This window comes from Aphelocoma coerulescens, chromosome 6, assembly GCF_041296385.1.
Source record: "Aphelocoma coerulescens isolate FSJ_1873_10779 chromosome 6, UR_Acoe_1.0, whole genome shotgun sequence".
NCBI lineage: Eukaryota > Metazoa > Chordata > Aves > Passeriformes > Corvidae > Aphelocoma > Aphelocoma coerulescens.
The window spans coordinates 9373565-9398745 of NC_091020.1; the positions used below are offsets into that span (position 1 = coordinate 9373565).

The 25181-nt window shown below is 41.7% G+C and overlaps 1 protein-coding gene across 3 annotated transcripts in view; it reads right to left on the reverse strand.

The window, feature by feature from the left end:
• The window catches only part of GRID1 (glutamate ionotropic receptor delta type subunit 1), a 557084-nt gene extending 532248 nt beyond the window's left edge, over positions 1 to 24836 (reverse strand). The window contains exons 1-3 of one of the 3 annotated variants that reach the window (XM_069019125.1): positions 24447 to 24836; positions 23274 to 23335; positions 22987 to 23067 (exon numbers count right to left, since the gene is read on the reverse strand). In XM_069019125.1, the coding sequence (XP_068875226.1) occupies positions 22987 to 22993 (7 nt within the window). In that variant the 5' untranslated portion in view covers positions 22994 to 23067; positions 23274 to 23335; positions 24447 to 24836. Of the gene's footprint in view, positions 1 to 682; positions 855 to 22986; positions 23068 to 23273; positions 23336 to 24004; positions 24415 to 24446 lie in introns of those variants that run through there. The other 2 variants (XM_069019126.1, XM_069019132.1) reach the window with 2 other exon arrangements.
• Between the last annotated feature and the right edge of the window lie 345 nt (positions 24837 to 25181).

A 25181-nucleotide genomic window follows, 5' to 3' on the forward strand; every position in this document is an offset into this window, starting at 1 on the left:
CTTTCAAACAAGCAATATTTATAATTTAAATTTATATTAATATAAATTATATTTAATATAATTTAATATAACATAATTGTGAACCTGAGGACTATCCTAAAGAACATTCAAAAGGGCAGAATTGGACAATGCATTCACCCGTTAGCGCCTTGCAATCCATGCAGTACAAAGCTCATTTCACATTAGTGTAACAGTGCTTTTTTTAATATAGGAGACATAAAGAACAGAATGAAAGAGTCCCCAATATTCCCGACATGAATTGGCCAGCTATGACCTCAAAAATATCTTTACCAACGTAAACAAGCTTTTTAAGAATTTAATTAAAGCAGCACACAGCTTCTATATGTACTGGGTCCCATTCCAAGATGAGATTTTCCCCAAAACATCAAAGAAATTTTCAACCCTGGACAGGAACGCCAACTTCCCATCCTTCCAGACTGAGTACGACTAACAAAAGTTTGTAACTGAACCCCACCTGAAGTTAATACTGGACTTTCTTTACAAGGTAAAACATTTCTCAAAGTAAGATCCAGGCCCCTCTGTGCCAGAGGCTGGCATAGCTTTAAGGCAAATGCTAAATAAGCCTCCGTAACTCAAGGCTTAGCCATGTATTTCTTTTCTCAAGGGAACGAGTCAGAAGTCCCTTTCCCCTCTACAGCAGCAACGAACCAACGTGCATTACCTAGCAATTCCTGCAGCCAGACTTCTTCACACTGCTCTATTTGCCAAACAAGGAGGTTTAAACCACGTTAATTTGCAGCAGCCACTCAGTAAAGACAATACTGAGACGTTTCAAAGGAACACTGAAGTCTTTGTGTGTATCCTGTGATGGGCTCAATTACAGCAATTCTGCTCTAAGGGGCCGCACCTGGAGCTCATCCTGGCATCAGAAGACTCGGGCAATAGCAAAGCAAGTCTAGGATACAGCCTGTGCTAATGACACAACTGTCCTCGACACAAGGTTGATAATTTATAAAAATGGAGGACACAGCTTTAATGCTCTACTCTCCCTTAGCTTTTTTCATACAAATAGCAGGTCAAAAAAGAAAGCCTGCTTCGGGGACACGCTGTAGATATGCAACAAGTGGAACTGGAATGCAACATGGGGATGCAGTTTATCTTAGCTATCAGCATCTTATCAACATTCCTGAAGTGATAGCTGTAAATGCGATTAACACTCTCCCTTCCTTCATGAGGAATATCTCTGCCTTTTTTCAATTTTACAGAGAAATTTTTAAGCTCTGGATACGCATCGTATAATTTATCCACCTGATCCTACCTTGGCCAAGAAATAAATGCTCTTCATGATAAATAGCTTCATAATGTAAACTCTAGAAGACATGGTGCAGTCCTGAAGCCTTCTTTAGTGGAGTTACTCACTGCAGGTCCCTTAGGGAGTGGCAGCCTTACTAGGAGACAGCTGTGATCTCTATTCCCTGTCACTGGGCAGGATATTAATCCTGTACCAGTCAGTGTTCGAGGGGACTTGAGCTAAATAGATTTTGAACTCTCAGTGCACTAGAGAGGGATTCACACCTACTCTTATCTTTTTTTCTCAGAGCTGCAAATGGCGCCAAAACACAAGCAGGAACAGGATTAAACACCAGCTGAGCACAGATTTTGCAGTAGAGGGAAATGAGGAGTCCTATTAGGCAAATGTGAAACTATAAACTGAGTTGCACAGGAGTGAATTTGCACTTGACATAATTAGCTCTATGGAGAGCACAAGCACAAGTGCCTGGACAGGCTAAACCATGGCATACTGTTAAACAGAAAAAATACCTACTATCATAGCTAGCACTGCCAGTGTGCCTCAGATCTGACCATCAATATTATATATTCTCTAGGACTGCAGAAATTATGAACAAAAGCTGAGGGGCAAAGGATAGGCCAATCTCTTTAGAAAGCAAGATAACTTGTACTCAAATTCTTGAGTTTTAACACCTGTGACCTGCTGAGCAAAGGAAACAGCTGGAACAGTTAAATACAAGCCCTTCATTACAGTATAATTTAGAATTCTTGTCTAGCCTTGTCAAATTCTCTGCTGTTATATCCATTAGGTAAAAATATCCAAGCTAATATAAGGTAAAAATGAAAAATATTGTTAGTTCTTGTGTTGTTTGAGCAGTTAGGAGATGTAAATAATTGTGACAATTTGTTTGGGAGATTACTAGTGCAAAGTCCTGTATAAATCAGAACTATTAAGTAGTTCCATTATCAGTACAGAGACTTTTCTTTCCCCCTTTGTTGCAATCTCTCATCTTGAATTGTCACTACCCAGCACTCATTTTCCTATCACAATCTGCAGAAGCCAAGTGATAAGGTTCCATGTTTACCTTCAGGAATGCCAATTGTTTTTCTGTCAGTGCTCAGGTTTTATCACTGGTTCAGTGGCAGTGAAATTGAGTTCTGGAGGAGGGAACCTGCATTATGTGAGAACAGTTAGATGCAAGGACAGCAGTGTTTTTGTAATTGAGAAGTCAGCTGTGAAGCCACCATTTACTATCCACTGGAGTCATCCATGACCATAGAGGAGAATCTGATGGCACAATGATGGACAGTCTGATTGCATATTTCCTGTGCACAGAGCTGTGAATATGTTCAGTGATTCTCAGATTCTGCCTGTATACCAGGTCTGCAGAGTAGAAACAGTAAAACACACATTATTTTTCAAGCCACATTGCTCTCTGCAGGAAAGCAAGCAATTCAAGACTTCTCATAGGCTCTCAATAGGTAGGTTGGTTTGTTTGTTTAAATATATTTGAAAACAGGAATTTTTATCTGTAGCTTATTTGAAGTTTTTGTATGGAGTTAATTTAGTGGGCGATTTGAGTGGGTACATTGGAGGGGTAAATACACTCAGGTAGACAAAGGTGTGACTATAAAGCAATGTTGAGAAATCGAAGCAGCTGTGGGTATAGAATAAAAAGGTAATACAAATAAATTTAAAAGGCCATAATTCCAGGGATGAAAATGTACCTATACATACAGGAGGATGATTCTCAAATGGATAATTTAATCACACTTTTTGGAGATGACTTGCATCAACCAGATGACTTGCAGGAGGATGATTCTCAAATGGATAATTTAATCACACTTTTTAGAGATGACTTGCATCAACCAGGGAACAAAAATCAAAAAAACCAAAACCAGGAGGATATATTTCCTGAAATGCAAAATGAAGATACTGAATACTTAAAACAAAAAAAATCTCCCTAGTTTTTCAAATGCTTGGATAAAATTGGAAAAAAAGAGAAAAATTTCTTTGTTTCAAATGCAGTAGTCCAATAAGCTTTAAGGGAGCTCAGCCCTAAGATCCTTCTATTTCACTTTCTCCTTATTAAGGAATAAAATAAAGTTATGGTACAACTTTTCTTGCCCTCAATACCCAAGACATTTCATCTGTTCTAGAAAGATAATAATTCTTATCTTAACTGCAAGCTTATGAGATTAGTACAGTTAAACACAGAACACTGTCTCGTGTCAGTGGAATGGGAGGGATGAAAGCACCGGAACTGAAGAGCTTGTACTACAGGTGGGATCACTAAATCAATAGCATTCACCATCATGTGCTGCTGCATCAAAAAAAAAGGCTGAGTCCTCACAGTGTACTTAGGGGGGCTGTGAAATTGGGATCAGTGGTCCTGTCTGCTGAAGCATTTATTACCTTTGCACTTCTCACATCTTGCAGGTGAATTTATTCTACCCTCATTCTGCAGAGGGAAAACTGAGACACCAAGCAGGGTAAATCAGCTGCTGAAGGGGACAGAGGTGCTTGGTGGCTTGAGTTGGGATCCAGGTTAATTTCTTAACCTGCAAACAAAGGCTTCCAGCTGCTCTAATTAGGTCTATGTACCCAAACCCACACTAAGGAACCCACTCAAGGACCCCAAGGGAGCACAATGTCCATTCAAGGTGCACATGCAGAGATTCAGTTTAAGCAATACAAATATATCAATGTCAGTGATAAGATGGGAACAGTGGGACAAGACCTGCAACACTTAGTCCTCATTTAAAAAGCAGCTGTATCAGAATGCAAGCAAATCCTTCTTGTTAGCATTTCCATATATTATACCCTGATAACTGGAAATTAATACTCTTCAAGATGGAGTCAGTAGGTTGTAATTACTTAAAGAACTATTGTCACACTAATTCTCAAAGTCAGTGACACAGGATATTTGCTAATTGAGCAGAGAAGGTGCTGAGCTAAATGAGGCCTCAGAGCAGTGCTTCCATTGCTCTTCTTGAAATCATTAAGGACGGGGGAAGGAGAGTCTTGCCAGAAAAACATGTTCTGTTCAAACAAACGGTAATGTGTGCAAGGACAGCACAAGACTTCCTCCAAAACGTGACTGACTCAGCAGAGCCTCTGCAGAAAGCTTTGCCAGCATCTTAAACCCAAAATTGAAGCCCTCATTTGATTTCCTTGTAATTAAAGCTTCCACATCTGCTATCATTTGGCTTTCCCTCTTTTCTGCATGACATCAAGGTAAACAACTAAGTAATTATTACAGCTGTTCCCACAGACATCTAAAGCACTTATGTCGGGTAACAGATTTTGTTAAATTATTGGACTGGAGTTGTCATCTCTTACTATATTTCAAAAAATCTATGTCTCTCTTACATGCAACATATAATAAAATGCTCAGTAAAAACCTGCGACACACACTACTAAAACAAATCTTTCTTTTCACAAATTCATAATCTGGTTGTCAAATTAACAGAATCCAAGAGAGCACATGACATGCTATGCCAAACTTGAGCTATTCGCAGCTTAGAAACAATTTGGTCTCTTTGCTATGACTCGGAGGTTTGGGTTTTGGTTGTATTGTTATGGTAGCTAATATGAAACCTGTATAATAACTTGACATTTCTTCTCTTCCTGCTGCTTATTCTCCTCACCTGAAACCACATTCTTGTGCCATACCCGCCTCAGTGGTCCTGAAGCAACAGGAGCCTATGAATTCTGAAATAGTGAATCTCATCCCCACGTAAAACTATTTGACAACTAAAAAGAAGTGAGGGGAGGAGAAATAAAATAAGTGTCTACAGAATAGCAGCTCAACAATATACTTTTCAAAGTCTACCAGCAGGAGTCATTCACTCTGTCAAGAAGTTCCCATCTGTGTTCATGTCTGAGACATTGAATGGGACTGCCTCACAGATACTGTGGAAGAAGCCTTAGATGAAGGTACATCAAACAAGCCATAACTAACATTCAGACTGGATAACTTCATAAACATACATTTAAGTAAGAGACATACTGAAAGTTTTTCAATTTACACAATATTTTCCTCAAACAGAACATCATAATCTCCCTCTTCTGCTTAACAACAGCAAGAAGAGCCTGCATGAATGCAGAGTTCATTTGGTATTGCAATAGCAGTGTGTGAACTTTTCCAACAGCTGTAGAGTGTATCCATATTGGTAAGTACCTTTTATTTTTGTGAGTATAAATAACATACATTCTTTAGCAGAAATGAAAGAATGAAATATATAATCACAATTTCCAACAGAGTAAAACTTAGCTGGACTAGGGAGAGGGATTAACTGACAGGAGAACTACAGATAAACATCTCCTGAACTGCACATAGTGCCAAGAAAGTACATGAGGAATATTGTACTCTGAGAAAGGGAAGAAAAAACGCCACCAAAGCCATTACAGCTATTGCAACAATTCAATAGTATTTGGTGTGTGCAGTTCAATTATCCCATTGCCAGAGTGTGACTAATTTCACCCTCACAAAACCTAAGTAATCAAACTTGTAAAATTGAGATAGAGCAATTTAAAAATTAACCAAAAAACCCAAATGATTTGGTGTGAATCTCCATGTGATGAAACAATGCTTTTGTTTGCCATACTGACTCTATTTGGACCTGATCACTGCCTTTGACACCGGTTTACCAAGTTTTGGCATATGGTCCACCCTTGGTGCCAACAAAGACTCCCTTCCATGGCTCCTCCTCCCTCATTAGTTAGAATTCAGAGCTGAGGAATAAATGGGATGTGGGAATCTTCAGAACTGAGTGAAGTTCAGTGGCTCCCAAGACAGACAAAGTCATTGAACCATGGTATCCTTACCAGCAGCCAATTGCTAGGGCTGAAGTCACTGGTGCTGTCATGGGGCTGCAGCAGGGTGGCCACCTGCAGCTACATCATGGCAGAGGGTGCACAAACATGGGAAGACACCAACCTGCATCTGCAGTTTGAAAGTAACTTGTAGGTGGTGCTGTAAGCCAGAGAACAGCACCAGGAAAATAAACAGTTTACTTTGTGTAAGGGGATGTAATTACATAACTTACAAGGATGGGCTTTCAGAAGCAAGGGTGCACCTTCTCTAATGTGCATCTTCCAGTGCACAAAGTCTAGCAACCTGGATTATAAAAGTTTAGAGTGTAACACAAGCACAAAGGTAATTGTATAGACTTTCCTCAAGACAAAGGATGATAAATGACCCAGCAAAGCATTTCATTGTTGCAGAATACTACACACACTCCAAAAAAAACCCAAAAAACACCCAAAACTATGGTGATTAAAATTCTGAAAGAAACGTGGAGCTCAGGAAAAGAAAGCTTAATGAGCTACCTCACTACAGGCAGTCTTTGTACCTATGATTAATTTGATGTTTCCACGCACATTTATTTTAGGCAGGGGGAAAATGATTGTAACTAATTTTCTAAAAGGTAAACATCCAAACTGTAAAGTGGTGCTATCTCAGATCCAAAATTTGTAACACTGTATATATGTACATGGGTGAAGGATTAGCAATAGGCTTTATAGTAAGACTGATATTTTAAAAAGTAGTTAGCAAATGTCTTGATTTTTGAATAACCAATTTAACATCCTCACCAGGAACTGATTTCTGAGGATTGGGGTTTTCTTCCCTGGTTTATTGGTCCTGGTAGCAAGTCAAACTGAATCTTGGAGTGAAATACAACTTTCAGAAACCTCAAGAAAAATACAGGGAAAACCAACAAGTCCCAATTTCAGGGCTTCTCTTCTGTGTTGTCCTATGCTACACTGAGCTTGTAAAGTACCAAGTAGTGAACAAAATTACATTCTCAGCTGTATTTCATTTGCCTTTGCAAAGACATCATCTCCTACAATAGAAAAAAAGTGAAGCAGGCCCAAGGATCTGGCAGGCAAGTGAAGGATGAATTACTTCTATTGTGATGAACTGGGTCTCTTGTGATAACAAAAACATCAGTTCAGTTAAAAATGAGGTGTGTAGTGCAAGCTCACTCTTTGGATGCTAGTTAGACATTGATGCAATTGTGCTGTCTCCAGGTTTCAGAGCTTAGGCCCTCAATGTGCACTGCATTACACAAACACAGCAGCTTAAGCCCATCAGTTTATGTATCCTGGTGCTCCTACCATTGTGTCTTTAGTATGGATGGGAGCCACGGCAGCTGCAAAAGCTTGAGTACGGGGAGGAGGAAGGAAATTCTGGCCCAGACACAACCACAGACATCTGTAGGACATGGCTGTGTTTCCAACTCTGCTGTTAGTCACTACATCCCACAGAGAAGAAAGGAGGACAGAGAACTCGACAAAAGTCTTTACTGAAACATGATCCATAACAAATCCATAACAAATACAAAGCTACCTGGTTCTCTAAGCCTCTTCCCTGCATTCAGTCTGGTTTGCTAGATCTCTTCTCTTGGTCTTTTATTTAGCTATTTGATGGATATTCGAACAGCATGGAATTTTTGAATCTTCTCACACCTGTCCTTCAGACTTCCTATGTCATCCATAGGAACTTTCCCCTGTAGGCTGAATTTTCCTAGAATGGAATCTGAAATTCAACATATTGCTGGGAGAATTTAAGCTTGTCTCAAGTGAACATATCTGAAAAGCACTCAATGCCTACAGCTAACCTGAACATTCATAGTTCCTTTCAAATGGCCTTAGCAGCAAGGAGAGTTCCCTTTTACCAGTGTACAGCATTGGTGCACAACCACCCACAGCTCACCTCTAAAGAGAAGCAGCATTATTCCCCCAGAGCTCCAGGGATGATGTTATTAGAGGTCTGATTCCCACAGCCAGTACACTGCAACCTTAATAAACCATGTATTTGCATCAAGGGATTACGTCCATGAGTGCAGAGGAGTGGACTCATTTAATAGTCTTTCTCTACTGCTGACTACTCTGATCCCTCCAGCAATTCTGCTCTGCAAAAAAACAGCTCCAGAATGACAAATTGATTCTTTCCTTCCTTTTAAAACAAGTCACTTCTGATTTTATGGCTACACCAGATGCATTTTCTTCACTTAGATTTAAGGAGGACAAGCTGGTTATATTTCTCTCTATTTTTGCCAGAAGCTTTGTATTTTGTGCTGGATGCCTCAGGACAGGGCTGATCTAATTCTACAAACTATGGTTGATCTGTTTTGCTTTTGCTGAGCAATAGCTCACAAAAATAATCTCCATGATCCTAACTGCAGCAATTGGGCAGGATTAGAAAGTCAAAGGTCTGACATACACAGGCATGTACCTTTGTCTTTAATTCTGTGGGCCTCCATTATCAGATGGTAATGCAGATAATCCTTCATTTGAATTTTAGATAAATAACTCCTTGCCCCTTTTTTTCTTTGCATAACTAATGTAGTTTTACCCCCTCTGCATGAATGAAAATAAACTGAGTGCTGCTACTGTGAAAATAAAGCAGTCCCGTTATGTTGGCTGCAGGGTCCCTGATCTGAAGAGTCTCTCAGGACTATCAGCTGGCATTAGTTGGCAACATTCTGTCAGTCTCAGACGCTGCCAGTGGCAGAGGGAACTGGAAACTCTCAGCATTCATGCCTCCAGAGAGGCTCTCACTTCCTACATGCAAGGGCATACTGGTATATGCAGGCAGGGTAGTTTGTACCAGTAATACCTCTGCTGTCTCTATTACATAGATAAACATCTCATTTCAGGGTACAGTGCCACCAAATTAATTGTCCAGAACACATTTTTAAGCCTTTTCCTCTCACAAATTCGAGGTTCTCCATCTCCTCAGTGAAAAGTTATATTCTAAATTTGTCCTACAGGAGTTAGGCAGCCACATACAGAATTTTGTTCTGTAACTGTATCTGTCCCCAGCACTGTAAAAACCAGTGACTTCCCTTGGTCTCTTTGCTTGTGGTGTCTCAGTACAGGAAAGTGGGACCTTACAGACCAGTGCAGGTCCTACAGAAAATTTTTACTTGCACAGTGAATATTCAGACAGAATGAAGATTGTGGAGCACATACAGAGGTACTTCTGTGACACTCAAGTGTCTCAGTCTTGTGGCTTTAATCACTGACCAGTTCTCATTTTTCCCAAACTGCCAATTCCATCTATTCTGACTGAGCACAGAAACTACTATATTCTTTCTTCCATCACAAGGGAAGCTCATAGACCTTCAAAACAGATGCTCTCTTTTCCCAACTATTTCTGTTCCTGTTGTTTCCTCACTTTCTAAAAGTTCCTAACCAATCTCTCAAACACCACGACCTCCCTCTGGTCCTTCACTCCCTCAGTCAGAGTGAAATTAGCCCTTGAGCTACAGAGACTGAAACATCCTTCTGCAGTCCTAGTGTGTCTCTCTCATTCAAAACATTATTTTCTCAGCTTTAGCCCTCACACAGGCAATGTGATGCATTTACATTTTTGCTTTTTTTCCTGCATTCTTCTTGTTGCCTGCAATTGCTGCAGACCTTCTACAACCTCCAGGCCTCAGAATATCTCAGCTCCAGTCTGATGTAACTACAGCTTGTCTTAAACAACTTCACTGCCTTGTTGTAATTTCCCCATTTTGAAAGTGCCTTTTCCTTTCATAACTTTTTTTCTCAAGGTTTCCTTTCTTTCAATTATTACTGGATTCTGACAGCAATTATCCTATTTCCTTTCACATTTTATAGCCAGGTATTCTGTCTTAAAACTCAAAAGAGATGGTGAATAGCTTTCTCAGTACTAAAGGCTTGAGAAGGTCCCAAGGTCACGCTATTCCCTGTTTTTCTCTTACATCATTATCCATTAGAAATCTTGACCTTTATTTAAAATTAAATTAAACCCCTTGTATTTGAGACAAAATTTGAACATATGAAGCAATCTCATTGCACACCTTCAGAAAGCATGGAAAGAGAAGCTAAGATACATATGTAAATCTGGGGGTTTCTTCAGAGCTTTCTTGGAATACAAACAATAAAACCAGATTTATTTCGTTTAAAATTTATCCAAGAACATGCACAATATAGTTCCACATCTGAGCTGTGCAAGAACTCCCAGCATGGTAGTTACAACATATAAGGATGGATGACCACCAGCATTTGAACTCAGAGTGATGAGCACACCAACTCTTCATCACTGAGCACACCAACAGAAAAAGAACCTTGACAGAAAGAACCTGTGAAAAGCAGAGCTGAAGGAACTGTCATCTAAGGGGCTCCACCCTGCATTTTTGGATTTAAGGTACAGATGTATCAGACTGCAAATGATCTGGGCTAGGCTCTGCTTGACGGATTGCAGGCAAACACCAGCCTCTGCAAACATCATCTTCCCAAGCAAGCGATTTATGTGGTTGTGCTGGATATAACACAGTGTTATAGAGACTTTCAATGAAAGGCAGCAGTGACAAAGACAACATCCACTGCAGGATAATGGAGAATTACATGCTCCAGCCAGCTCCAAATCTATTTCCCTAAAACTTCAGGAGCAAAATTTGAACCCCTGAAGTCACAGCAGTTACATTTAGGATCAGTCCAGATTTAGACATCGGTTAGGATAAGTATGCTTAAAAAAAAATTCCAGACACCAAAAGTATATATTGTAAAATAAATCTTAAAAAGAACTTTGGAGTTCTTTTTCTTTTTTTTATATCATCTATAATTTTTTCGGATTGTTTTGCCTGTTGTCATGTGAAATCTATGTATTTTCTGAACTTGTTTTCTTTGGAAATGAATACATTGATTTTCTCTATATTTGTTCATTTATAAGAAGTTTTTCCAAAATGGCTGAAGGATTTAACCATACAAATCTTTTTGACTCTCAATAGGATTCATTTTCCAAAATTCTCTAGAGGCTCTTGAAAACTAAACCTCCAGTCCTACAATAAGTCTGCTTTGTGTACTATTGTGTTTTTATTTCACAGTTGTTCTACTGCGCTGGCTTACGGACATACCTATCTTCTGATCAGCACATTTTAAGGAATCCTGGAGAATACACATAAAATTCTCTGTCTCTTGTAAGGTAATCATAAGCACCAACAACAGAATGTTTATGTGTCTTATGCTGCCCAGCTCACACCTAAGGACAGAAGAATTCAGGAAACTGACTCTGAAAGATCAGCAGAAGCCAAGAATGAGCAGGAGAAATATTTCATTGGATAGTTTTAAATATCCATACATAAATCAGGGGGAACTGTGAACTGTCTGGAATAGAATATTAGCCCCCTTCAATGTATTCCCTATCACGCAGCAGGGCAGCATTTTGGATCAAATTCACCCTGCTGAACATACTGAATTCCTCAGCTCTACTGAGCATTTCAGATTAATATTACAGAGGAGGCAGGTGAGGTGAATCATAAAAGATTAGAAAAGGCCAACCCATTGCACTCACCCTTCAGCTTCCCCACATGACAGCGCTCACCAAGAACGGCTGTGGTGTCAGTGCACAGGGTGAAATGGTGGCCAGGTGTGGGGGGCTGGAAAACCTGGAAGATCTCACATGGGATCATCCACACAGTGTGCCCAGTGTAGAACATGAAGATGCCTTTCATTCCTTTGTGTATCTATTTTAAAAATAGTTTGGCAGAGCTCAGCCCAGACTCACTGAACTCAGTCTGGCTGCCATATCCAGGTTTATGACTAGGTCTATAAAGATTCAAATGTTTCCCCTCTTGAGACATAGCTGTGTTTTTCTCCAACAAAGTAACACCTTCTAGCACAATCTGTACATCTGTGAATATTTGGAAGTCCCTTATTAGAAAAACACAGTATGAACTGTCCAAATTACTAATTTAACTCAACAGGGTTAAAATTAAAAAAAAAAAAAAATGCATTACAGAAACAGGTCTGCTGAAAGAACAGTCATTTGAGCCTAGAAAATGACTCAGAAAGCTGTACAGCAACTGCAAACAACTCCCATTGACCCTCACCCATAATGTTTTAGGCAGTAGAACAATATGCAAACCTAAAGTAAGCTAGTTTTCAAGGGAAAGATTTTAAAAAGGTTTTTATTCAAAAATTATGCCCTATGTCAGTTAAAATTGTACGTACAGTAGGTGAAAGAAGCAAAGGTGAGAAAAGGCTGAAGGTAAAATAATTATGCCAGTCTAAGGAGGTTATAATTACAAAGTGAATCACCACAAATACACACTGAATACCTCCATCATTACCTGCCTTCTAGAGTGAATGACTGGGTGATCAGATTAGTAACTTTCTCTTAAAGCCAAGATTTTCTGTAGGCTAAATAGAACTCAGCATCTCTGAGTAGTCTGGGAAAAAAATTCATCTGGCAGCATCAAAAATAATACAAAGTCTGAAATGGCAACTTGTGCTTGTAAACTTTTTTTTCTTTTTCTAAGCAAAACACTTCTTACTTTAGGGTCACAGTTTCTATCTTACATCCTACAGCTTATATGAGATCAACTTGAATTTTCTTTTCTCCATCTCTTTTCCTAATTACTGGTAAAAAATCTGACATTCAACTCTGCTTCTGATCTCCCAGCTTAAAATATTTAATGGAAATTAGTAATAATGAATCTAAAGAAATTATCATCAAGCAAAACCAACAAGTAGGTGACTGCAATGAACTGCCCCCTGGCCCTGGCCAGCTACTCATGATCAAACAGAGAATACATCAATTGTAAGGTCACTGAAAGACAAGGGAAACACACTTGATATTGATGTAAGGGGAAACAAGCTTAGAGAAGTCTAATTGTTTGTCCAGTCAGTTCAGTGGAAGAGCTATCAAGCAGGACAAGGCCTACTGCATGCCCTCAGTCTCCTATAAGACACAGAGGTCCCCCATTATCAGTGGCCATGCCTGATTAATCACTTACTCAGCCACTCATCTGCAAATGACCTGAGCTCTGTAATTGACCCCAGTGGGACCACCAGGGCTCCCCCAGTTGTGAGCAATTATTGAATGGTCCACTCTGGCATTCAGCTGTCACCCACACATCAGAGAAACCCATTTTATGCTACAAAATGCTTTGTGATACTTCCTTTAAAATGTATTCACGTGAAGACACATTTTGTGAAGCAAAATCCTTAAAAAAAACCACAATAGAGAAGCAATTGCAGTGAATTAATCTTACCTGATTCGACTGATAGCCATTATAATTACAAAGCCAGCATAGTTTGCTATGGCATTCTCTATTGATACACTTTTATTTTGAAGAGAGGTAAAGAAAGAAAAGCATTTAAAGGCACCTTATTATCTTCCTGATTGCAGATGAGGGCAGGAGCTGAGTCTGGCTGTCACTACATGCTATCTTCACTGTGTCAATAAAAGGAGAAAACGTAACAGAACTTGCAGAGTCCCTTATTCCATAGAAAATGGTCTAGAAGCTAGTTTCACCGTTATAGGCAAAAAAGTGTATAAAAAAAGCCCCAAACCACTCAGACTGGGGTAGATTCAGGAATTCAACTTACAGGTTAATTTACCTACAGCACACTCAAAGTCAGTAGGAGTTTGACATCATAGCTGACATCTAAGCTTTGAACTTTGATTTAAATGCTATCTCCAATACCACTCTCAAGAGAGTTATATCATGGAAATGACAATTTGTGTCACATTTACTTATTACAGTACAAGAAAAATATACACAATGATCCTGTCTTCCAAAATACAATTGCAAATGTAATTGTTCTTCTGAATTTATCCTGAATTAAATACTTGCAAATTCTAATCTTGTGTGTTCTGAAGACTTTAAGGTAGTAAAATGAGCTCTCTATCACAGTTTCATGAAGAGTGCAATGGAAAAATAAATCCTGTGATAAATATCTGGCAGTAAAAGGATAATGAAGCCAATATAGAGCAGCCTAAGGATTGAAACTGGCCAGGGAATAAAGAGCAACAGACTGGTTCATATTTTCCCTGCCTCTTGTGGCATTAAATCTTTCTTGAGGGAGAAATTGCACCTACCCATTTTCCTAAAAGAAGGATAGATTACTGGAAGTGATGGGTCAAAAGCCATTTATCTACATAACTGTCTAAGAGCATCATATTTTTTCAGCCTCTTCTCTTAATAATGCAACATGATGGATACAGTTATTTTGAAGGGTATTATTCCTTTTTTGTCCATATGCCAAGAGCAGCTTTCGCTAAAAATACAAAAAGTATTGCAAAGTTGCTATGAGAGACTTAAAAACAAGTTAATTACTCATCTATGTGAGAAAGGAAACATCTGCCTTAAGAAAACCACCGACCAACCAATTTTCATTTTGAAAATAGTCAGACATTATTCAAGTCCAAAACCTAAAAGAACATACAGGTAGGCATCAGAGCCAATTCCAGTGTGGATTTTCAACACTCTTCTGATATTATAGCAGGGCCTAGCAATAAAAAGGCCAGTGTCCACAGACATACTGCATTCATCATATTGCTTAGACCTTCCCATTTGTTTATTTTTTTGATAACTGAAAATTCATTCGGATTTGGCTACAGAGTAAAAAAGGTTTTCCCTGATATGAAGCATCATTCTTACTGTGTAAGTTTCTGTTCCAAAATAAGAGAGTACTACCCAAACAAATAATAATTTTAAAAACCTACACATACTTCTATTTCAGGAAAAAAAAAAATCAGTATGAAAAATTTCAGACCAAATGTTTTATTTGAGCTAAAAACCACTAAAGAGATGCTCTTGCAACAGAAATTGGTGTAAGTAATACTGAGTAATAGCAGCCCTACTTACACTGGGGAAAAAGGATCCAGCCTGTAAGAATGCTGGGGCAGAGCTGAGTCAAGCCCTGTCCTTGTAACTGCCCAGCAGAGACTCATTGAGCATGACACAAACGGGAATGTGCAAGGAGTTGCCTGAAACCTTTTGTCCAAGGAGAGAGCAAACCATGGTCGGCCTCACGACCCGGGGCACTCAAAAGAAAAGGTCTCCCATTGATTTTAAGGGCCTTGTGTTCAGCTCTGCAATGTTTGTTTTCATGCAACCGAAGCTATTCTGCAAGTTTCCAGCCTGGCCAAACTTCCAAGCATGAATTACAATGGAAACTGGAATGCGTCCAAATGTTATTGACTCTTCAGAAGCAGAGCCAAATTCACACTAAAAAGCAGTGTTTAACAGATAGGAATATGTTGATTTCCCAACAACTGTGTAGATTCAAATGGCAATGTTAAAAAAAAAAACCAGAATTCTGTTTTCAGGCCAGGAGAAAGAGTGGAACAGCAATCTGAGCCTGTTCCAGCCTCACAAAATGCAGACTATTGTTGGGCTTGCAACACATCCACTGATAACAGAAAGTAGAAGGGATCACTGTGCAGTTTTGTTGTTATTTAAAGGCTTTTTTAATCAATAAGTTACTTACATGTGCAATTTTCCAGCTTAGCTGTAGAAAGGTAGCAGTATAGTGTTCAGCAGTGTATTGCTTATTAACATATTTCAGCTTTCTTCCTTACAGTGTGCAAACTGCTGTTACATGATGTTTAATACAACACATTTCTGTATTTTAAGCTGGTGTTTTACTTCTGAGACCCTGTAGAGGGCATTAGGAAACACAAACGCTGCCTCTTCCCAAGGCCTACATTTCTGAGACTGTAATGGGAGCAGAGCTAATGAGGATGGATTGAAATCCAGCAGATACACCCACTTCTTAACACTTCTCCTGCATACATAAAGTAAAAGAATCACCATATTTCTGCTGCCAGTAAACCTACCAGATATAGCAGGGTCTGGGATCATTTTCCTTGACCTGAAATAATTTCTTTTCACTTGCTTGCAAATGTGGAGTGTGTGTATGACTTCGCTGCAATTAGGTTCTCCAAGTCTCACTACTAATATTCAGTGCAGGAATACTGAAGCAATATTTCCCCTCCCAATCTCATTATTTTTCTCTTAGCCTTTAGTATTTTCTCCTCTTGCAGGGCTTACTCTAACTTAGGAGTGTGTTTCAAAGGTGCTTGTTTCACTCATGTTATTCTCCTTCCCAGTCCACTGAGTGGCACCAAAGTTTTTTCTTAACCCTTGGCTTTTCTGTTTTATTGCAGAGAAGAAAAGTAAATCACTGCAAGACTGGTGTCCATCCTGAAGGGTGATAATAACACATCTGTACCCAAGAAGAGACCCCCATGAATATCCACCTGCCTTAAAATGGGTCTGAGGAAGAGGACAGGCCTGGACAAAGAGTACCTGGGGTGTTTCAGTTACAGAAAAAGTTGTTTCCCTCACCACAGGAGTGGATGATTTGTTCTTATGAAAACCTGAAACCCATCAGGGGTCATCAAGGACAATGAGACAATGACAGCTCCTTTTTCATCTCTCATAACTCTTCCATTCCCTGGATGGTCTGTTAATGGAATAAGCAAAACAGACCAAGCTGTCACATCCTCTCCCTATCTTCCTAGATTTCTGGAACAGTTGCAACTTGCAACAGTCTCAAGCTCATTTTCATTCAAGAGCATGTGGAAATACAAGGCATGATGGGAGGGGCTGTCTTTACAATAGATTCACACTGGATTAATCCAAGTGGAAAGCTGCACGCCTCTTGGTTTTTTTCAAAAGAGTGTCTAATAGGATTAATTTCAAGGCTGTGGATGTGAGTTACCATGTTTTCTTCCAAGCAAGGCAGAAAGGGCCATGGTGCCGTGCAATATGGGGCTCCCTGCCAGCCAGTTCTGCTTCAGGCTTCTTTGCCAATTAATCTTGCAATGTCTGCCCCAAACAAACAGGTTACCAATGATAAATGAACAGCTAAATGCTCATTTAGCATTTCCCTATCCCTTTTCCCCCATACAATCACTTGTTTTTATGCTCCTGAGCTGGCAATTCAGACACAAGAGGTAAAAGGTAGGAGAGGGACAGCACAAAAAAATCTGCACCACCTCCATTCTTATTCCAAAAGATCTCATTAGGGAACATCTGCCTGAATTCCCCAGAAGTAGGGGTGTCTAAGGAAGATGAGAAGCACAGGAGCTGCCCAAAGGCAGCTGCCACTGGTCTGTGACCTGTAGGCCACACAGAATTTATGCTAAAGGAAATGTGTGTTTGCAACAAAATCTCAGCAACTTCTCTCTGAAGGACATTGTAATTTATATTAACCATAAAACCAGGATATTGCCTTTTGGGTTGAGAGGTGTGCAAACTGAAGGAACTGAGGCATTTCATTTCAACAGAACAACTGCATTGAGAAGTGCAGTTACTGGCCACGTCCCATGTTCCCCAACTAAGTTTTGATAAAGATCTCAACCTAGAATTTATAAAAATTGTGTGCTGGAGATTCAGAGGGGCTTAGCAAAGGAGAAAAGAATCTGCTGTGGAACCTAATAGTAATAGATGTTCACAATTCAGAGAGTCACTTAACAATGTATAACTTTTGGAGATTCTTGAGCTAAGCAGAAAGGAATCAGTCAGTGCTCCCTACTCCATCATTCCCTGTTGCAAAACATCAGTCTCAGTCATTGAAGTGGAAAATTCTTTGAGTTACGTTTTTTTGCTAAACAACACCTATGCATGATAACACTTCAGTTATGAAGACATAAGTCTGAAAGGCTTAAAATCTCTCCAGAGCAGCCAAATATACCATCTTTTTATTGGCTGAATTTCCATGCCTGCTGTTTCTCATTTCAGAATCTATGGTTATCACAGAAAAATGTCTGGTTCCTCTTTCTGCTGTGTACCACATGTGACAAAAGACACTGTAGAGCCTGTATGGGTAAGTATTTACTTCTTCCCATCCCTACCACTCCCAATGAATCTCTCTGAGGTCTGCTATAAGCCTGATAAAGTGTTTGCCTCATATATTGATACATACCACAGCAAATTTTCAGGAAGTACTGCAGTACAGATCTCAGAACTCAGTCATTAATATAATCTGTCCAAGAGGCCTTTTTAGTTTTCTGCAGGATCTCTGTAGCCAAGTAAGAAGGCAGCTAAGAAACTGTACTGCCTCTGTCACAGGATTCCACATAGTGTCAACTCAGCTGGGAAGAAGTGATCCTTGAATATTAACCATCATTTTGGAACCCTCTTCCCTCCTGGACCTTATCCCATGGCACTCTAACAAGCTGATCCCTGGAGAGGCCAAAGTCTACTCTCCTGAAGTCTGGGGTAGTGAGCTTGCTGTGCACCCTTTTCACTGTCCTAACACTTCACCATTCCACCATGTCATGGTCACTCCAGCCAAGGCTGCCCTGGAGCTTCACATTCCCCACCAGCCCCTCCTTGTTGGCGAGAACAAGAACCAGTGTGGCACCTCTCGTCACTGACTCCTCTGTCACTTGGAGAAAGAAGTTACCATCAGTTCATTCCAGGAACCTCCTGGATTACCTGTGCTCTGCTGCGGTGTCCCTCCAGCAGACATTGGCGTGTTTGAAAGAATACATGAAGACCAGGGCTGTGTCTTCCACTCAGTCTTCCTGGTTAGCACTATAATGCCACTATCCTGACCCATAAGCTCTCAGCCAGCTCCTCATCCATCCCCAGGCAGCGTTCCATGCACTCCAGCTGGACATTAATATAGATGGCAACACCCCTTCCTTGTCTCCCTTGCTTGTCCTTCCCAAAGTGCCTGTGTCCTTTCATTCCAATACTCTGGTCATAGGATCCATCCCACACATCTCCATGATTCCAATAGGATTACAGCCCTGTAGATCTGCACACATTTCTAACTCCTCTTAATTAATGCTACATGCATTTGCATTGAGGCATTTAAATATAGCCCTCAATGAAGCTTTAGACTGGCTGGAACTCCTTTGTGCTGCTCTTCAGGGGCTCCCCTGCTGACATGTGATCCCTCTCCAGGCTCTGGGCATCTCTTTCTGACCCTGCCATTCAGCTGGTAGGAGTGGGATGGGCTGAAGGTCCCTTCCCACAGACACTTTAAAGCCCTGCCTGCCAGCTTGGCAAGCCTGTGACTGATGATGCTCTTACCCTTCTCTGACAGATGGAACCCATCCGCCCCCAGCAGACTGGGTTTCCAAGCAGAATCCCGTGGTCTACGTAGGTGAACGTGGCCTTGTCCTTGCTGTTGCAAGCTTTCATTCTCCTGCATAACTGTCCCCTCTTCCTCCCTCTCTCCCTCTTTCCTGTGTGTGCCAGCAGGAAAGTTTGGATCTGTTTGGCTGTGCGCTGTGGGTCCACTGCAGACTGTGCTTGGAGCCAGCTCTCCAACTCCTTCCCAGCCTCCCTAACACGACTCGCCCATCTCAGCACCTCCTGCAGCTCAGCTAACTACTGAAAATATGAAAATTGTAATTAGAAGAAAGTGCTAGGCCAGCCACATTAGCACCGATGTTGCAAACACACTGCAGCTTGATTTGCACAACAACATTTTGACAGTACAATTATGTCAGTTAAAAACGGGAAGAGCGCAGCTACAGCACCTTACCTATGACAGAGCTGACGAAATCGCTCCTTGTTGAGTTCACACAGAATCTGACATATATTCTTCTGAAGCAGAACTAGAGCTGTACAGGGACTTCTCAGCTGGCAAACAAGCTGTGAAGGCAAGCAAGTATAGCCAGGGAGCAATGACAAGCAGTTGGAAGCAGTACAATTAGCACACATGGATCCACAAGAGAATGACCTCCTCCTTTTTTAAACCTTCATAATTTTCACTAGAAGAGAAACTCCTACTGAATTCAGTAGGCTATTGAGGGGTCTATCTAAAGTTCACACAGCAGCTGAGATTAGTCCATGATTGTAGTAATTAAACAGTTATAATTAGGAACCTGGCTCAACTGCAACTGAGTATCCCAAATGCAGCCTACTCACAAGTTTTCCTGTGCTTGTAAGTGCATATAAAAAGTTAGTAACAAACTGCTTTATTATCTAAAAATATGCAGGGTAAAAAAGAAGTGACTCAGCAGAAATAAAACCTCTGATTAAAATTATTGCTATCATGCTAAAATTTGCCTCCTCAGTCCTCTGAGAAGTCAGGCCTTGCATGAATATTTTGTACTGTGAAATCAACGAAGACACCAAGTTCTTTTTCCAAGATGAAAAGATCGAATCCCTGTTTGAAATAGGGAAAGAAAGCATTGACATTTCAAGAGCAGGACACTTTGTACTCCAAGATGAGATATGAGCAGTATGAATTATGACTCTGATATTAAGTAGTTCTGGTCCATCTACTACTCTCCCCTCAAGTGCAACTTCAATTTCCATCTCCACTGAAGTTAAAAAGAAGACTGAATTAGAAGCATGCTTCTTCTCCAATTCAGTTCTCTTTAAAACAGAACAGGGGAGTTAAAAATGTCTTGGACAGAGGGCAAGGAACTATGTATAACTATAGCAAAGTCAGCAGTATTGTAGCACAAAAAACAAACACTTGAGATTTAAAATAGAAACTGCATGCCTGGACTTTAGCAACGAGCCACTTACAACCCTTTTCGTTCCTTGTGTAATGGACAGGAATAAAAACCCCACAAAGCAAGGTGTGTATTCCATCTAAGTTGTTGTGTAACCACAGAAATTAGAAAGAGCTTTTGACAGTGAAACTCCTTAAGAGTCAAAAACCTCCTAAGCTTCCAAAACTGAGTAAAGAGAACAGTTAAAAGAGTGATCCCTTTCTATCAGTTTACATATTTCCACTGGAGTCTTACATCTCCAATGCAACTGCATTTTGACAAAGTGCTGCCCAGAAATGGTGTCCGAGCCCCATCTTCCCTGTGCATGCACCACAGCAGTCACTTCTACATTACAGAGCCTGTTTTCTTCTCAGGTAGTATCTTCTATCTCCTACTTCTTAATTATTAATTGCTTAAGCTCCAACCATCACTCCCTTAGTTTCTGCTATGTTAAATTAGGCCATTTTCTGTTTTATGCAAAGATCTTAAATGATGTAAGCATGCTGATCAGTAGCCAAAGCAACTAACTGGGGTTTTTGTGAGTACTCCATAATTTTATTTGCACATATGCAATGAAGAATCTTTTTAGAGGCCCAAATAGTAACATTTCAATCTTCATTTTTTTGTTTCCTTTTCATCGAGGTGAGGAGTGTGCCTTCCTCAACCCCAGTGCATCCCTGGGGCCCAGGGTCTATTTCATGTTTAGTTTCCAGTTTGATGTTTATGTCCTTTCATGTGAAATGCACACTTACAGGAACAACAGTGTTGGATATTGAAGGAGCTGCAGCTGAATGGACCATGTAATTAGGCATGGATTCACGTGTTGGCAAGCTCCCAAGGAACTTGTGGCAGCAAGTAACTTTCCTAGCTGTCTACTATGGGTGTCCACTAATGCCCAAAATAATCTCTTCTAATCTCTACAGAAACAGGGAGGGCCACAGTCCTACTCTGGGGCAGAGGCAACACAATACCTTCAGAGTGTGAATGTTAACATGAAGAAACATGTTTTGCTCATTTTGTCTGGTCTCCTAAGGAAAAAGGAGAATGTAAGTTTCCAAATAAAAGAGTGAAATAAACATATTTCTGTAAATATTAGTGAAACTGGATACTTCAACTATATACAATTCTTTTTTTTCTTCACATCAGGAAGCCCAGAATTCACGACTATTTTTCCACAGTTTCAGCTGTGACAGATCACTGTTTTTTCCTTGAGGGAAATTTTCCACAGGAAATTCACAGCTAAGTGCAGCTAATATGCAACAAACACAGCCCAGGAGAGCAGCAGACAAGCGGCTAGCTCATGGATAGCTCACAAAAGAAAACATCTTCTTTACCTGCAGAGTTTTATCCTGCGTTCTGACCTTTAAAGAACGTAACGCCTCATTGCTGCAATTCGGAAATTAACATTCCAGCATGTCACCCCCTGGTGGTTACTGGGGGCAAATACAAGCAGCGAAACACGGCCGTGGCTGAGCCGATCGGGGTCACGCAGGGTGAGCTCAGCACGGCCCTCCTCAGGCGCACGGGGTGCCCAGCGCCCTCCTGCTCGTGTATGGGCACAGGGCTGCCATCTGTCCCAAAAAACAGGGAAAAAAAGCACTGGCCAGGACCCGCAAGCGCTATGGGGTGGCGAGAGCCCAGCCCGCTCACCTGCCTGAGGAACCTTCTGGAAGCCTCCGGCCGCCGTCGGGCTGCAGCGGGCCGAGCCCTGAGGGCTGCAGGCAGCACCTGGTGCTGTGCTGGCCCCGGGGCACAGCTCCTCCCTCAGCGCCGCGCCGGGCCGCGGGCTTGCCGCTCCCCTCAGGGGCACACCTGAGGCGCTCCGCAGCCCCACGTCCACGCTCACAGCCTGGAATCCCGGAGACACCCCGAGGGAAGCCGTCCAGGACAGGTTTTGTGAGCAGGAGTGGCATCACCAGGTGAGGTCCCCCCAGGGCTCGGGCGGCACCTCAGGCTGTGGGGTAACGACCCCCAACTCCCAGAGCCGCGCCCCGGGGAGCAGCAGCCACAAACCAACCTAAACTGAATACTCGGCACGTTTCCTTCCATCTCCCCCTGAGGGGTTATTGGGCTCCCTCCCTCTCCGAGGAGCTGCTCGCGGTGCGAGGGGAAAGGAAGGGCGGGGAGGGCTCCTCCTGCCCGCCCCATCTGCCACAGGAAGCCCGGAGCCAGAGAGCCCCGCGGTGCGGGGGTGCCGTGGGTCAAACCCGGCTGGAAATAAAGCTCCAGACAGCTGCTCGCTCAACCCCCTCACTCCCCCTCACCCTGCTGGGGTGGGGAGGAGAATCAAAGTAAAACCCTAGGTTGTGAGAAGAACAGTTTAATAATCGACAACAAAGTAAAATACAGAAATGACAATAAATGGTAGTAATTATGATCATGAAAAGGAAACAAACAAGTGATGCACAATTCAATTGCTCACCACCCACTGACCTATGCCAGGCCAACCTTCCCAAACCCAGATCAGCCCCCACTTCTGGGTAACTCCCCGAGGATATACCAGGCATGATGTTCTCTGGTGTGGAGTATCCCTTTGGCCAGTTTGGGTCATCCCTCCCAGTTTCTTTTGTGCACCTTCTCACTGGTAGAGCATGAGACAAAAAAAAAAAAAAAAAAGTAAAAATTCAATGACTTAGGATAAACACAATTTAGCAAAACCCAAAACATCGGTGTATTATCAACACCATTCTCATTCCAAATCCAAAACACAGCACTGTAACAGCCAGAAAGAAGGAATTAATTCCATCCCAGCTGAAACCAGGGCACAGGCCCTCCATGAGCTCTCACCTCACGCAGGGGTCTTGCCACTGCCGTGGGGAAACACGCGTGTCCTTGTTTTCCAGCCTGGCCTAGAAGCAGGATTGCAGAGACGTTTAAGCTCAGAGCCCAAACACAGCGAGCCTTTGGGGATTGGGGTCAGGGAGAGCTGGTAAACACTTGACTCAATCCCATTTGTGAATTAAACTAAAGCATGGGCTTAGCAGCCGTGCTGCAGGTTTAATGAAGCTTCAGCTTGTGCAGCCTGCCTCTCATTAACTTGGACAGACTTTCTGGAGTGCCCCAGGGTGGGGAACATGAAAGGACACTTGGTCCAAGTCACTCGCGAGGCCTCTGGCCAAGCACAAACCACCATGGTCTGCCCGCCAAGCTGTGCCTCGGCCCCTCCTGGCTGGAGGCACGCCAGGACTACTGCTTCCCACCCCTGGATACAGAGAAATAGTACAGCTGTAGCTGCAGAGAGATTCCCAGCCCCATGGTGCTTCCAGTGAAAACCAGGCATAGCTCCTGAAAAAAGACAAAGTATTATTTTTTAAAAAAAGCCTGTCTGAAACTTGGGCTGTTTCAACAACCTTTTTATAAAAACAAAGCATGTTCTCTACATTGTACTAATTTTTAAAAGCTTGGCACTTTGTACTTGTGAGAGCAGCACTTCTACTGCCAAGAATATTTTACTCTCATAGGACAGAGATAACCAAATCTAAAAAAGCATGTGGAGCAAAGACTTTGAGAAGATTTACCCAGTTATTTGACAGGCAGAGGAATTGCCTCATTTTGCCTTCTATTTTAACAACGAGCATTCTTCTCACTTGCCTGGATTGAACAGACTGATCTCACCAGCAAGCTATTTTTCCACTCAAGCATCTGCCCAGCCAACTTGGAGCAAGACTGAAACACCAGGCTGGCTTCTTTTATTGTAGGAGCAGTAATTAAGATCCCAGATGTTGCTGCTCTGCACCTGTACATTATTTTTATCAGGCACTGCTGCAGCTGGAGCTGGAATGTGACAGAGCAGAATTACAGCAGCACTCTGTGCATCCTGCTGATGAGACAGTGGCCTGCTGGTGGCCTGTAGCCTTGTGTCAGGTACTGCCGCTGCTGGGAACAGCCCACGTGCTTTGCTCTGAGGCCTCAGCACTGAGTCACGCCCTGCCTGCTTTGGCAGAACATTTGCTGACCCACCTGCAAGTTTTCTTTTAACTTGGCTTAGCTGTAGCAGCATTTTTTTCTTCTGGGCACATGGTCATGGATGAGTTGGTTTTACTTTTGCTTATCCTTGTATGGTACCACAGTAGTTGTGCACAGACAGGCCTGAGAAGTCATTGTTCTGTGCAGAAGAAGATACAACCAACATAATGATGTCACATGGAGAAACACAGACTTGGGATGGTAGCAGAGACCTTGAGAGGAGGAGGCACAGGATGCAGTAGGGAGGAGTACAGGCATAAGATGGCAAAAGATGAGGCACGGGCTTGCATTGGAAACCCCACAGCTACAAACAAACCAACCATTGTTTTCCACTAAAAACGCAGACCTAGAGTTAGGCAAAATCACCTTTTCTTGCATAACAGAACAAAGAACAAGTTTCCACCATATGCAAGATACATCATGTATAGCAAATCTGGATATCATGTGGGTTGCAAACCAGTGATGAAGCAGCAAGGTGTGAAAGTTTGTTGGCAAACATTAAAAAGACCCCAGGTGATCCTGGAGTGAGAAAGGTGCAGCCATCGTCACATCCTTCCCAGCCAAAAGACCCCCCATGCCTTAGCACCCCTACCACCCTTCACCACACTGAAGGCAGCAACATGAGGACCCTGAGAAGTGGCAGGGTGAGTGCAACACCAGAAAAGGGGCAAGAAGCTGGAACTGTGAGTATAAGAGACCTAGCAGTATTGTTGTTGTTATTATTATTAT